General features: G+C 44.0%; 1 protein-coding gene across 4 annotated transcripts in view; it reads left to right on the top strand.

The window, feature by feature from the left end:
• Positions 1–15,998, top strand: part of APP (amyloid beta precursor protein) — a 405,252-nt gene that overhangs the window by 251,269 nt on the left and 137,985 nt on the right. For all 4 annotated transcript variants that reach the window (XM_063956380.1, XM_063956379.1, XM_063956382.1 and 1 more), the window contains exons 4-5: positions 6,623–6,735; positions 9,052–9,242. In XM_063956380.1, the coding sequence (XP_063812450.1) occupies positions 6,623–6,735; positions 9,052–9,242 (304 nt within the window). The remainder of the gene's footprint in view (positions 1–6,622; positions 6,736–9,051; positions 9,243–15,998) is intronic.

Below are 15,998 nucleotides of genomic sequence, written 5' to 3'. Positions count from 1 at the left end.
TCACACTGGTTTGAACCACTTAAAACCGTGGAGTTAAAATATCTCACGTGGAAGGTGGTCATGCTATTAGCCTTGGCTTCGGCTAGGCGTGTGTCAGAATTAGCGGCTTTATCACATAAAAGCCCCTATCTGGTTTTCCATATGGACAGAGCAGAATTGAGGACCCGTCCACAATTTCTGCCTAAGGTGGTGTCATCTTTTCATATGAACCAACCTATTGTGGTGCCTGTGGCTACTCGTGACTTGGAGGATTCCAAGTTACTAGATGTGGTCAGGGCTTTGAAGGTTTATGTAGCCAGAACGGCTAGAGTCAGGAAAACTGAGTCGCTGTTTATCCTGTATGCACCCAACAAGCTGGGTGCTCCTGCTTCAAAGCAGACTATTGCTCGCTGGATCTGTAGCACGATTCAGCAGGCTCATTCTGCGGCAGGATTGCCGCTGCCAAAATCAGTGAAGGCCCACTCCACAAGGAAGGTGGGCTCTTCTTGGGCGGCTGCCCGAGGGGTCTCGGCATTACAGCTTTGCCGAGCAGCTACTTGGTCAGGTTCAAACACTTTTGCAAAGTTCTACAAGTTTGATACCCTGGCTGAGGAGGACCTTGTGTTTGCTCATTCGGTGCTGCAGAGTCATCCGCACTCTCCCGCCCGTTTGGGAGCTTTGGTATAATCCCCATGGTCCTTACGGAGTCCCCAGCATCCACTAGGACGTTAGAGAAAATAAGATTTTACTTACCGGTAAATCTATTTCTCGTAGTCCGTAGTGGATGCTGGGCGCCCGTCCCAAGTGCGGACTTCTTCTGCAATACTTGTATATAGTTATTGCTTGCATAAGGGTTATGTTGTGGTGCATCAGGGTTGATCTGATGCTCTGTTGTTGTTCATACTGTTAACTGGGTAAGTTTATCACAAGTTATACGGTGTGGCTGGTATGAGTCTTGCCCTGGATTCCAAAATCCTTTCCTTGTACTGTCAGTTCTTCCGGGCACAGGCCCTCATTCCGAGTTGATCGGTCGCAAGGCGAATTTAGCAGAGTTACACACGCTAAGCCGCCGCCTACTGGGAGTAAATCTTAGCTTCTTAAAATTGCGAACGATGTATTCGCAATATTGCGATTACTAACTACTTAGCAGTTTCAGAGTAGCTCCAGACTTACTCTGCCTGTGCGATCAGTTCAGTGCTTGTCGTTCCTGGTTGACGTCACAAACACACCCAGCGTTCGCCCAGGCACTCCCACCGTTTCTCCGGCCACTCCTGCGTTTTTTCCGGAAACGGTAGCGTTTTCAGCCACACGCCCCTGAAACGCTGTGTTTCCGCCCACTAACACCCATTTCCTGTCAATCACATTACGATCGCCGGAGCGAAGAAAAAGCCGTGAGTAAAAATACTTTCTTCATAGTAAAGTTACTTGGCGCAGTCGCAGTGCGAACATTGCGCATGCGTACTAAGCGGATTTTCACTGCGATGCGATGAAAAATACCGAGCGAACAACTCGGAATGAGGGCCACAGTTTCTCTAACTGAGGTCTGAGGGAGGAGCCAGAGCACACCAGTATCCAAATTCTTTCTTAAAGTGCCCTGTCTCCTGCGGAGCCCGTCTATTCCCCATGGTCCTTACGGAGTCCCCAGCATCCACTACGTCTGCACTACGGACTACGAGAAATAGATTTACCGGTAAGTAAAATCTTATTTTTGTACTTTTTCAGGAAGCATGCTTGTCTTGTCCAGTGCCTTTTTCCTGTATAGAGCATAGATGTGTGCATCTTCCAGATTCTCCTTTTACCAATGTGCCAGTCTCCCCAGGTTACTGGGAGGGCTCTGCCGCTGTCTGTGACGCTCGGTTCCGGCGTGAGAGGAATAGCTGAAATGAAAGCACATCAATTATTTCAGTCTTTACGTGTCGGCGAGCGCAGACCTTGCCGTCTTTCTGCACAGTGGGGTGTCGCTCATTTTATGTTTAGCAATCTGCCGGCGACCCCGTTTTACATCTGGATTCATCCCCCGCTATGCTACTGAATTGCTGAGCTGACGAAGCTAACAGACTTCTGACAGCAGTTTATCATAACCCGTCTGTGGGCTCTGATTGAGTCATGGTGCTCATGTTTGCTGTCTGCACATTTAATAGATGACCCTGGAGCTTGCAATCTATACGACTGTGGGCGTAATTCAGACCTGATCGTAGCAGCAAAATTGTTAGCAGATGGGCAAAACCATGTGCACTGCAGGGGTGCAGATATAACATGTGCAGAGAGAGTTAGATTTGGGTGGGGTGTGTTCAAACTGAAATCTAAATTGCAGTGTAAAAAATAAGCAGCCAGTATTTACCCTGCACAGAAACAATATAACACACCCAAATCTAACTCTCTCTGCACGTTATATCTGCCCCCCCTGCAGTGCACATGGTTTTGCCCAACTGCTAACAAATTTGCTGCTACGATAAGGTCTGAATTAGTCCCTATGTGCAGTAGTAAGACATGTCTCCCTGTTTACTTACACTAAGCCTAGTGGAAGAGTCCAGCGTTGTTTTCCATTTTATATATATTCTGTCTCCAGCTCTTGCAATCTTTTACTTACTCACTTCTTGAGTATGTTTCGTCAATGCTAAAATGTAAGCAACTATTGTTTCATTTGTTTTAATAGCACTGCAATTGCCCTCGGACCCCCGGGGAAGATACCCACCATATATTTATTAAACTGGTTGGTATAAGACAGAGAAGTCTACTTCATATCCCTAGTGACTTAATAGGGGTAGATGTATCAAACCTTCCAGAGATAAAGTGAGGTTGCCCATAGCAACCTAACTATCATTCATGTAGCACATTCTAGAAAATTACTGTTTGATGTTGCTATGGGCAACTTCTCTATCACTCGCAAAGTCCCATCTCCTATAGAAACGGGATATTTTTTAAATCGGTATTTGTCCCCTTTTGAAGTCCGCTTCTTGACCAAAGTCTTCTGGGTAAAAATAAATAGCCAAGGCTGTAGAAATTATGGTCGCCATGGCAAATGAACATTGATCCCTGGCAATCAAAGCATGTGCCGCTTCTGTGTTCTCCTCTTCCATTCTGTGTTCTCCTCTTCCACAAGGACAATGGCTGTGAGTGACAGCCCGCTCTCAGGTATTGTGGATAGGAAGCAGTACAGCTGGTTGCTGGTAATAACAACGCGTAGGCACAGCTTTACCCTATGCCATAACTAGCAAGGTTTCGTTGTAGTGTGTATGTTACATTGCTGTGCCGCGAAGTATGTGGCAGTGTGTGCAGTGGAGGGCACTGGCTGACAGTATGTGCTAGCAAGTATTTGTAATGGGAGTCAAACATTAATCGTAACACAGGGCATAGCCTGGCAGTATTTGAGATGATGTATGCTGACAGTGTGTGCGAAGCAAAGGATAGCGGAATGGGAATGAGGCCAGACGTTGGCAATATGTGTGAGTGAATCCGAAATATGGCATTTAGTGTGATAGAGGACATATACTGGCGGCATGGAGGATGGGGGAACAGGCTGGTGGCATGGGTGGTGGGAGAACAGGCTGGTGGCATCGGTGGTGGGAGAATAGGCGGCGGCATGGGTGGTGGGAGAATAGGCGGGCAGCACAGGTGGTGGGCGAACAGGCTGGTGGCACGGGTGGTGGGGAACAGGCTGGCGGCATGGGTGGTTGGCGAACAGACTGGTGGCACAGGTGGTGGGCGAACAGGCTGGTGGCACGGGTGGTGGGCGAACAGGCTGGCATCACGGGTGGTGGGTGAACAGGCTGGTGGCATGGGTGGTGGGAGAACAGTCTGGCGGCATGGGTGGTGGGAAAACAGTCTGGCGGCATGGGTGGTGGGAGACCAGGCTGGCGTCACGGGTGGTGGGTGAACAGGCTGGCGGCATGGGTGGTGGGAGACCAGGCTGGCATCATGGGTGGTGGGTGAACAGGCTGGTGGCATGGGTGGTGGGAGAACAGTCTGGCGGCAGGGGTGGTGGGAGAACAGTCTGGCGGCATGGGTGGTGGGAGACCAGGCTGGCGGCACGGGTGGTGGGAGAACAGGCTGGTGGCACGGGTGGTGTGAGAACAGGCTGGCGGCACGGGTGGTGTGAGAACAGGTTGGCGGCACGGGTGGTGGGAGACCAGGTTGGCGGCACGGGTGGTGGGAGACCAGGCTGGCTGCACGGGTGGTGGGAGAACGGGTAGGCGGCACGGGTGGTGGGAGAACAGGCTGGAGGCACGGGTGGTGGGAGAACAGGCTGGCAGCACAGGTGGTGGGAGAGCAGGCTGGCATTATGGGTGTTGGTGACTGAAGTCTAGCAGTATATGTGATGGAAGCCGCTGGCTGACAGTGTGGTTTCTGGCTGGCAGCAGGGATGACGGGGGCAGCAGGCTGGCAGCATGGCGACTGCCACCTCATGCTATCCCATTTTAGAAAACTATGGCAAACATCAGTTCTGTACCTGATCATTGCAGCAGTTGTTTCCAAAGCACCAGTCTTCATAAGCGCCCCTCAGTGTGTTCACTTTTCTATTTTTATAAACATATCTGTCCGCTGTTCCAGCACCTTTTAGATGATCTGACAGAAATATTTTCTGCTGACCTTCGTTAAATGTGTGGTATGAAAATGTATTGTGGCACCTGCGAGATGATCTGTCACCTTGTCATGTTGTCATTATGCTCTGTTTACAGGCCTGAAATGTTCTTTCCAGATGTATTTGGAATAAATTCTCATAGGCATGTCATGCAATTACCACAAAATCTTCCAAGCTCATAATATGGAAAAATAAGAAGAATCTGTATCCGGCCAGTTATTTCTGTAGTCTTTTGCCACCTGCAGGGGGCATGAGGCACCCCATGTTACCACTGGGTTATTGATAGGGGTGCACTCTCATGAAAATCGTCCCTGCCTACAGAATGGCATTTAATATGTCATATATACTGTAGCCCTATATGTGAAAGTTTGAGAGACAACACGGTGGCTATGTTTGTACGCTATCTATTCTCCCTCCAGGGGAGTCGTGGACCCCCAAGAGGGAGAAACGGTGTCAGTATGCCGGCTGTCGGGATTCCGGCGCCGGTATACTGTGTGCCGGGACCCCGACAGCCGGCAAACTGAAGACCCCCTGTTTGTACACACCAGTCTTTAAAGTCCCTTTAATTGGCATTATCTTCCTCCTAGCTGAATGGCCGGGCCTGGAGGGGTTTTTCCTAGGGTTCAGCAGATTTAGGTAATACGCCACCTGTTTGCCCCATTAAGAAAAGCTGGAGGAGGGGGTTTGGCTTGAGGACCAGTAAGAATTAGCAGTCTCTAGATTGCAGCTTGTGATTAGCTCTGAAAAAACAGTTGTATGCAGGATGTTCCAGGTCTCTCTCTGGTTAGGGGGATGTGGACATTTGTGGAGAAGTTTTGCCATAAAAGGTAACAATATAGATGTAGCCATGTTCATCTTGCTGCGATGTGACAGGCTGCATGGTGAGTCGGGCTGTGACTATTCCTAATGGAGTTAATGGAGCAATCGCCGGCTGTGAATAGTCACAGCCTAGAAGTCCAGACAGCATGCCGCATCGCAGCAAACATGAGCATGGCTACATCTGTAGGTGCTTTGATCCTAGTGAAAGACTCTGCAGAAACCCTTTAATTGTCTGCTAGTTGCTGCATTGAACATATGAATCCAATGCAGAAAATCTAATGCTTTGTAATGACAAGCTGAGTTCAGGAGACCCCGGCATCCTGACTGCCAAAATTCAGACAGGGGTGAGAACGGTCGATAACCTCCCCACCACAACCTAACCCTAACCCTCCTCCCCACCACAACCTAACCCTAACCCTCCTCCCCACCACAACCTAACCCTAACCCTCCTCCCTGCAGCCTTACTTTAACCCTTCCTCCCAGGAGCCTAACCCTAACCTCCCCCAGATACATACATTTGGAATTCTGGCGTCATCATTCTGACAGCTGTCCAGGATACCAACTACATCGCATAATGACATGGGAGATGTTTACATCATGCTTAGCTGCTCTGTAGCAATGTCTGAGGGATCCTCAAATTTCGGGGTGTTATCCACGGAGAGTAGACCACACGATCCTGGGGCTGGAATACGTAATCTTAGCCTTGCCTTTTAACTCAGCAGAATGCAGTGTAATTAGGCATGGGCCCAGACTGCAATGACACAAAGACATTACCCCCACCCCTCCACACTTGAATATCTCCAGCCAATTTATCCGTATGAATCTGCCCCATAATGTGCATCTGGTTGTCTTGTGATAAGATTAGCACTCCTCCTTATGCACTGACTTTACGCTAATGGCACAGATCTGATGTCCGAGCCTCCTGGTGTAACCATATTTTACAGAATTAATATTTAATTTTAGTCAACATTTTATTTATTTTATGTGTGGAATGGTCTTCAGGATAATCTTTAAAAAAAAAAATGAAATAAGAAAATGTATTACATTTTGTTTTTGTCTTCTTTTTGGCAAGTAATGCGTATTAATAAAAAATACTTAAACATTACACAGTGAAACTGATTTTGCACTATACAAACGTTATTCAGCCTGAATGTTTTTTTTAAATAATTACGTACAGAAAACCTGAATTTAGGCCTTTAATGTGCATGCAGCTGTATTTGATTTATTTACTTTGTTTTACAGTTGGGGAATTTGTGAGCGACGCCCTTCTGGTGCCGGATAAATGCCGCTTTCTCCACCAAGAGAGAATGGACATATGCGAGACCCATCTGCACTGGCACACAGTAGCCAAAGAGGTAAAGCAAAAACATAGGACCTATGCCATCACATTGTACAAAGTATCAATCATCGCCTGAAGGAAATGTCAACCTTAGTTTATTTGTTGCGTTAATCATTTTACCTAACTAGTGGAATGGGGGTTGGGGGCGATCAGCGCTTGTGCCCCCCACTGTTCCAGAGATACACATTTAAACTTTGTGTTGAAAAGATGGACTAGATGCATCATCGCTTGGAAAGTGATAAAATGGAGGGTGAAAAAGTACCAACCAATCAGCTCCTAACTGCCATGTCACAGGCCTTTTGAAAAATGCCAGTTAGGAGCTGATTGGCTGGTACTTTTTCACTATCCATTTTATCACTGTCCAAGCGATGATGCATCTGGCCCTATCTATTTAGAGTTGATGGTGTTGCCGCCAGCCAATAGGGAGCCACAGATGATATGACATGTCCAGTCTCTTCCTCTGATTCCTGACACACTTGTCCCCAAATTTTCAATCCGTGTTTACAACGAAATACTTTTTATTGGTAAAGGGAAAAAACACATTCAATAACGCATTTACAAATCATGAGTACAGTGGGGTTTTTTTGTGTTTTGTTTTTTTTTTTATAAATTAAGTGTTAAGAAGGAAATGAAAAGATTTGTGGTCATCTTTTCATTCCTCGCCCACAAAATAAATTGGAAGTAGACGGGATCATTTTTCATTTTGAGCTTTTAAGGAGCTGTAGAATCTAATTTTCAGGAATTACAAGATAGGCCAGCTAAAAATGCAAACAAGCAAAACAAATAAAAATACATTTTATATATAGAGAGAGAGATATGCAAGTTTTTGTGTTTAAAACTTATGTCATAATGTAAAATGGGGGGCTTATAGTTAAGTACCATATATTTACTGTACATTGCTATTATTGTTTTTTAGTTTGCCTTAATCTGGATTGGTGCCCCACCTATTGTTTGGCTATTTAAATTCCCATATTAACGCTATTAATATAGAACTTTTGTATTGAAGAGTATTTGTTCCCTTTTCTTTTGGAAATATATTTACATAGAAATAGTTTATTTTAATATGTCTGGATATATACTTCTGTACCCGCCGTCATTCTAACAGTTTGTATGATAAAACCGCTGACCCATTCGTGCTGGATCTCCCAGGTGTTTATCTGAGTGGATGGTAAATACAGTCGGATGATAAGCACATCTGATTGCGTTTGGCCAGCTTTGAAGACTTAAGGGGGGTACTGACAGAGCGATATTCTAAGCAATCTGACTAGATTGCTTAGAATATGAGCATTATCGCTCCGTGTGTACCCCCTACAGAGATAGCGATGCTATCGCTGCTGCTAGATTGGCCTGCATGCAGGCCAATCTAGCGTGTCGCTCACTTCACCCTGCGGGTGAAGTGAGCGCCCCCCCCCCCCGTCTCCCCCCGCACGCTCAGCACAGATCGCGCTGTGCTGAGCGGCGGGAGAGATGTGTGTTGAGCGGTTCGCTCAGCACACATCTCTCCTGCATCGGCCCGTCTATATGGGCCTTTACACATACCACGTGCCTTCTTTCATCACTGCGTGCACTTCACTTGAAGACTTAGGGGGTAATTCAGAGTTGATCGCAGCAGCAAATTTCTTAGCAGTTGGGCAAAACCATGTGCACTGCAGGTGTGGCAGATATAACATGTGCAGAGAGAGTTAGATTTGGGTAGGTTATTTTGTTTCTGTGCAGGGTAAATACTAGCTGCTTTATTTTTACACTGCAATTTAGATTTCAGTTTGAACACACCCCACCCAAATCTAACTCTCTCTGCACATGTTATATCTGCCCCCCCTGCAGTGCACATGGTTTTGCCCAACTCCTAACAAATTTGCTCGTGCGATCATCTCTGAATTAGGCCCTTAGGGCGCTATCCAATTACCCGCAGTCATTGATCACGGGTAATTGTCTCGCTGGTAGCTATCCAATTAGCTCCGATAAACCGGCACAAGCTGCGGCTTATCAGGGATTTGGTTTCACCTGCCATGAAAACGGTGATGCAGCCAGCAAAAACACACAGGTTTCACTGAACCTGTGTTTTTTCGGGTGAAAATTTATTTTTTCGAGTGATCTAATTGGATTTTTGAGTGATCTAATTGGATAGCCTGTAAAAAAAACTGTGAAACATTGGGAAAAAGTGTGAAAAACAGATGTTTTTCGCACCCGATGTTTTACCACATCTAATTGGATACCCTCCTAAATTGGATATCCCACTTAATACTTAATATATTTAGAACATGTTTTGAGTCTTGACTTGTAGATATGTTTATAGACCCATACGCTGACCGGGAGTCTTGCTGGTTTTCAGTCTTGCAGCGAGAGAAGCATGAGTCTCCACGACTACGGCATGCTCCTGCCCTGCGGCATTGACAAGTTCCGGGGGGTAGAGTTCGTCTGCTGCCCCGCTGCTGATGAAAATGACAACTTTGACTCAGCCGACGCTGAAGATGATTCTGACGTATGGTGGGGAGGTGCTGACGCTGACTACGCCGATAGAAGGTGAGCTAATTATTGCAAGTCTTCCCTTCATGATTTACATACATGCATTAGGCAATGTTTAATAAATCTAGGCTGGAAATGATTGGCTAAATAGTTTAGGTAGTCTTGTAATTACCTTGTAAAGTGTCTTGCATTAACACTCAATCCAGACAGCCATTTTGTGTGGTGGATAGTACTGCTAGTCTGCATTGTCATGAATAGTAGTTTAGCCCACAAAATGGCTTCCTCAGGAAAAATGTCCCTTTCTGTTATGCACTTGCCAGACTGGACAATAACACACTTATATTTTAACTTACCATTACATAAAGATATGTTTGTGTGTCACTTTCTTTCTGCAGAATAACATTGTTTCAGAACAATCCCATTGAGAATTGTTGTGACATTTCTATGCAGTCATGCAGCCAAGCAGAATAATTGCTAGCGCCTTAAGTGCAGGCAACCTGGAACCTGAGCCGTGTCATGCAAGAGAATATTTTATGTTACTCGTGGGTAAAGAAAACCTCTTTTAGTTTAATATATTCCACCAAAATACAGGGTTACACAGGGATAGTCATTACCGTCTCATAAAATTCTGGTACTGTTGTCAGATCGTGTATATAAAAACAACATTAAAGGGGAAATACAGTATATTTACAAGAGAAGTGTGTTTCGATTGGTCTTCTAGGGAAAGTGACTCAGCTATTGGCTGCTGGGAAACATAGTTACAGGGTATACACGTATTAAAGTGTGTTTGTTATTATAGGATTATTCCAGTCTAATAGACTAGCAAAGCAGATGAGCCTAGCTTTGCTAATGAAATACCTCCTGATACTGCTTTCCCAGATACATACTCTAATTAAATTGATTTCTCGCACCTGCAGCTCCCATCTAACGTGTCAGGTGATAATCAGTTCTTTGTGCAACTGGGCGCGAGTTACGGGGCACCTATTACTTGTCGCACCCAAATGCACCTGGTTTAGAGGCAGCTAAATCTATGCAAACTACTGGGTGCGCTGCGTTTAAGAACGGTGTGAGCAGGCATGGCGTTCACGCCCGGCGGCACAAACAGTTGATTATCGCGACAGGAGCTGCAGCCACAATAAAACAATTGATTCCCTCCTATGAGAGTGTATTTGATGGCTGTTTGCTGTATAATTGTTGCGTCCCGGTTGATAGGTTAAATGTTGTCATGTTAGAGATCAATGAAACCCGACCTGGTCCAAAAACAAAATTTAGTAAACTCAAACATATAGGCCCAGATTTATCAAGCCTTGGAGAGTGATAAATTGCACGGTGCTAAAGAACCAACCAATCGGCTTCTAACTGTCATTTTTCAAACACAACATGTCACATGGCAGTTAGGAGCTGGTACTTTATCACCGTGAAAGTTATCACTCGCCAAGGCTTGATAAATCTGTGTCATAATAACAACATTAATTATGCATCTTGTATATTCATAGACGAAAACGCAAATCACAGGTCTCATTCTACATATAAAAGACTATGGGGGTCATTCCGAGTTGTTCGCTCGCAAGCTGCTTTTAGCAGCTTTGCACACGCTAAGCCGCCGCCTACTGGGAGTGAATCTTAGCTTATCAAAATTGCGAACGAAAGATTAGCAGAATTGCGAATAGACTTCTCTGTGCAGTTTCTGAGTAGCTCCAGGCTTACTCGGCATCTGCGATCAGTTCAGTCAGTTTTGTTCCTGGTTTGACGTCACAAACACACCCAGCGTTCGCCCAGACACTCCTCCGTTTCTCCAGCCACTCCCGCGTTTTTCCCAGAAACGGTAGCGTTTTTTCACACACACCCATAAAACGGCCAGTTTCCGCCCAGAAACACCCACTTCCTGTCAATCACATTCCGATCACCAGAACGAAGAAAAAACCTTGTAATGCCGTGAGTAAAATACCTAACTGCATAGCAAATTTACTTGGCGCAGTCGCACTGCGGACATTGCGCATGCGCATTAGCGACTAATCGCTCCGTTGCGAGAAAAAAATACCGAGCGAACAACTCGGAATGACCCCCTATAATCTAAGACTGATTAGTCTTCAAATTCATCATTTCGAAACCTGTGAAATGTCAGAACATGTCTGGCGGCACTGAGGGGCAGATTTATGAAGCCTGGTGAAATTATAAAGTGGAAGGTGATAACGCAACACCCAATCAGGTCCTAACTGTCTTGCCACAAGCTGGGTTTGAAAAATGACAGTTAGGAGCGGAGTATCTGGTGCTTTATCACCTTCCACTTTATAACTTCGCCAGGCTTAATAAATCTGCCCCAGATACATCACCACCAATGTCCGGCTGCACACAGGAGCGCCTATAGCAGTAGCCAGACTTCACTAATTTCTCTGCCCACTACTTTCAGCTGCGTTTGCTTTGAAACTCCCCCATAAACACACCTATTATATGCAACAAGTTTCAAGTTAGATAACAATACAAAATACAGGATCATTTTATTAATATATGCAGTCTTATAATATATATGGCTCCCTTATGTTATTGGCAATAAAGTTGGGTTTGTTTGGTTTTTTTTTTGTTATGTAATGTGAATAAACTACATAATCTATAATGGGAAAAACACACTGACATATCAGGAACTAGTCCCATAATAGAGACCTTTATTCTGCAGAAAATATAATTACTGGAAGAATGATAAATCACATAAGGCAAATTGCCTCTATACCCTGTGCCTACTAAATAATATACAGTATATAGCCTGTCTAGCGTAAAATTTGAAGATAAAATAAATTTTACAGATACTGTAGTATCCAAATATTAAAATAAAACGTATTTATGGAAAACTAGCATATATAACTTCTTCCATGAGAAAATGACACAGACTGTTTACTGTATCATTGAATGAACTATGTGTCACACATCTATAATTGTATGCTGGGAAAACACCGTCTCAGAACATCAGATATTTACTCTGACAAGGTGACATATATTGTGTCCGTACACTGTCCGATATCTCACAGTGTATCGGCAACGTTATCTGCGGAGAAATACATTCCCTGCTCCTCCCCTGATGCAGGCAACTAATGATCAAATCTTTCACACATGCCGGACGATTTCAGGACGTCCAATAGACCAGTAGTGGTGGCTTGCGGCAATACTCTGTACAGTTATCTGGGCAGTCCACAGATACCCAGCCAGTCAGCCAGGTAATTGTATAGTGTATGCCCAGCATTAGACATTAGTCACATCCTTGTAACCTTTCTATAACAAAGACACATAGTCAGAATTCCAAGACAAACAAGTTCTTCCAGACCAAACTCTTGACGGACCACTCTTTGTGCATGGTGGCATTGTCATGCTGAAAAAGGCCTTCTCCAAACTATTTCCAACTCATTGAAAAAGCTCAATCTAGTTTGTCATTATGGGGTCTATTCATGAAGCAGTGAAAAGAGTGAAGAAGTGAGCCAGTGGAGAAGTTGCCTATGGTAACCAATCAGCTGCTCTGTATAATTTTATAGTATGCAAATTATAAATGTTACTTCAATGGTTCTTCTCCACTGGCTCACTTCTCCGCAGTTTTCACTGCTTCATGAATAGACTCCTAAATACTGTAGCATTAGGATTTCCTTTTGCTGGAACGAAGGGGCTCAGGCCAAACCATGCAAAACCGATCCAGACCTATTCTTCCTTCAACAAAGTTTTCAGTTGGTAGTACGCATTTAGGCATTCCTGGTGTCCTGTCTCACCTGTCAGGCTGCCAAATAACCGAATCCAATAACCGTGTGTTCTACACTTGTGCTTGGCTGCTCGGTCATGGAAACCGAATACATGAAGCTCCCATTGAAAGGTCCTTGTGCTGACATTGCTTCCAGAGGCAATTTGTTATCGGTTAATAACAGGTGTTACCAATAGGGTGTGACTTAAATGAGCAAATACTAATTAGCAGGTGTTCCAACATACTTTTACATGTGAACTGTAATTTAACATCAAAATAATTAACCATTACTTTTCAAATGATTAGTGCATGTAATAGTTGGATGCAATATAGTTACTGTTTTCATCGTGGACTTAAAAGAAGATATTCCCTTGGTCATATTTGTAACAAGTTACGCCATTATATATTGGTACCTTGCAACTGGATGGGGGATCACAGGTATCTCCCATACTGGTACCTTGTAACTGTATGGGGGATCGTAGGTATCTCCCTTGCTGGTACCTTGTAACTGTATGGGGGATCGTAGGTATCTCCCTTGCTGGTACCTTGTAACTGTATGGGGGATTGTAGGTATCGCTATGCTGGTACCTTGTAACTGTATGGGGGATTGTAGGTATCGCTATGCTGGTACCTTGTAACTGTATGGGGGATTGTAGGTATCGCTATGCTGGTACCTTGTAACTGTATGGGGGATTGTAGGTATCGCTATGCTGGTACCTTGTAACTGTATGGGGGATTGTAGGTATCTCCCATACTGGTACCTTGTAACTGTATGGGGGATTGTAGGTATCGCTATGCTGGTACCTTGTAACTGTATGGGGGATTGTAGGTATCGCTATGCTGGTACCTTGTAACTGTATGGGGGATTGTAGGTATCGCTATGCTGGTACCTTGTAACTGTATGGGGGATTGTAGGTATCGCTATGCTGGTACCTTGTAACTGTATGGAAGATCATGGGTATCTCCCATGCTGGTACTTTCTAACTCAAAGTAAAATCATCCCAACTTCTAAAATAATTAATCTCAGTGGAAAGACGTGGAATAATAATGATTAAATGCCAGTAGTTAATTATATGTTGAATAGTGGATAGGCTGTAAAATAAATTGACCTGAAGGTTGGAGGAGAGTGTGATCTCTGCTATAGGTATCCCAAGAGAATGATTCGGGTCTTGATGCATTTTCTGGATTAATTTCATGGTTTGGAGTACACGGTTGTTTTAATTAAAAATTGACCGATCTTTAATAGTTATATGTCTTTTCAATGCATCTGTTGTATACATATCAATTATTTTTGCAGTTGTTTTATAAGGAGTGGCGCTTAGAGCTTTCTTGGATATGGTCATTTCCCTCCATGTAAAAAAAAAAAAAAATTAGCTCCACGTTATTTTTTTACTGAATTTAACTCAGTTCATGAAATTGTCCAATGGAGGACAATTATCAGATGGTGCAAACCTACTATGTTTTTTATGTTTGCAATGTATCCGTTCTTTCATTCTTACCTATTAATGCCCAATGTCTGAAATGCTGTTTATTAAACCCTTTATTTATTTGATGTTCTTAATTTAACCTTTACCCTTATATCTTAACGTGACAAGTCCGGTTCTACTACCATATTGAAATAGATTTTTCTTTTTAATCTCTCTAAAATTTCTTCTTGCCTATACGGTTGTGGTCCAATAGATCTACAGTAAAAAGACAGTCAATAGGTCAACTCCAAATGGTCAATGTGCAAAAGGTCAACAGGGTCAAAAGATCGACATGGAAAAGCTAGGCAGTAGAATAGGTCGACATGGTCAAAAGGTCAACATGAGGTGTTTTTTGTGCCATTTTGTATGTTTCACCACATCTGAGCCAAATTAGTGGTAATGTGTACCCTCGCGGGCTCAGTTTGCACCCCACGCTTCGGGCAAGGTTGCTATTCCCAATCGCAGTTCACGTGGATGGTAAATAATTAAAAAGTTGGATTTTTTTTTTTTATAAAAACCTTGTGCCGACCATGTGTGTCAACTATTTTTCAGGTTGACCTTTTGAACCTGTCGACCTCAAGCACTGTCCACCTTTTACTTGTCAACTTTTAGCTTGTCAACCATTTGGGGTCGACCTATGCAATTACTGTATTCTCAAATATCACAGCCCCCCGAACCTTCGGCGTGGCAGCAGCCGCCCTGACTGTGAACTTCCACGTATTCCACATTGAATTTTCAGTATAGTATTGATGTCCTGCTGGGATGTTGGAGCATCCATTCGTTCCACATCTAAGCAAGAAGAATAAGTAGATGTTGCTTCTTTATTACTGCCCATTTCAGTATGAATATGAGGCTGTGGTTTCTTCAGCTTGGGAAGAAGTTGTCGCTGCGTTTCGCCATCTTTGCTCATAGACACACAGACAGCATCTGTAAAAAAGATATTCCTTTAGCAGTTATACACTTGCTGTTATCTCTCGTGGGTTGTTTAAATTTCAGTCTATTCTCCCTGATTTCACCCCTCTCGTCAACATTGTGTCTCTGCAGAAAAGGGAATCATGATGTTCCTGGCATTTTCTGATTTAACAAGTGAAGCGGCACTGAAACACTCCTGTTTAACTTTAATGACTTCCTTTTGGTAGTAAGAGTCTAGGCTGTGTTTTTACAACTTGCTGCCATTTAGTTACATGGGCATCATTATCTGTACAGAAAAAAGGCTGTAATGTAACTTAGACCTCTGAGGATTCTCTGAGCTCTGGTGTGTTCTGCCAATGTGGCTGAATGTAATTGTGTAAGTGTAACACATGGGGGTAAATTTACTAAGATGGGAGTTCTATTTAAGATGTGATGTTGCCCATAGCAACCAATCACATTCCAGGTATTATCTTCTAGAAGGTGCTAAATGAATGATAAGTAGAATCTGGTTGCTATGGGCAGCATCCCATCTTAAATAGAACTCCCATCTTAGTAAATTTACCCCATGGTTTCTATACTTGTGTAGAATCTTCAGCTATGCATTCACCTGTCACGTTTATAATGCAGGATGGATCTGCCTGTGTAAAGCAATCTCTGGCTGCTTCAGTCACTCCCAAAATCTTCTAACAATATACAGTATTTGCCACAAATTGCTCG

Source organism: Pseudophryne corroboree, chromosome 2, assembly GCF_028390025.1.
Source record: "Pseudophryne corroboree isolate aPseCor3 chromosome 2, aPseCor3.hap2, whole genome shotgun sequence".
Taxonomy (NCBI): Eukaryota; Metazoa; Chordata; class Amphibia; order Anura; family Myobatrachidae; genus Pseudophryne; species Pseudophryne corroboree.
The sequence above is the reverse complement of the archived record's forward strand: the minus strand, read 5'-3'. Positions and strand labels throughout refer to the sequence as shown.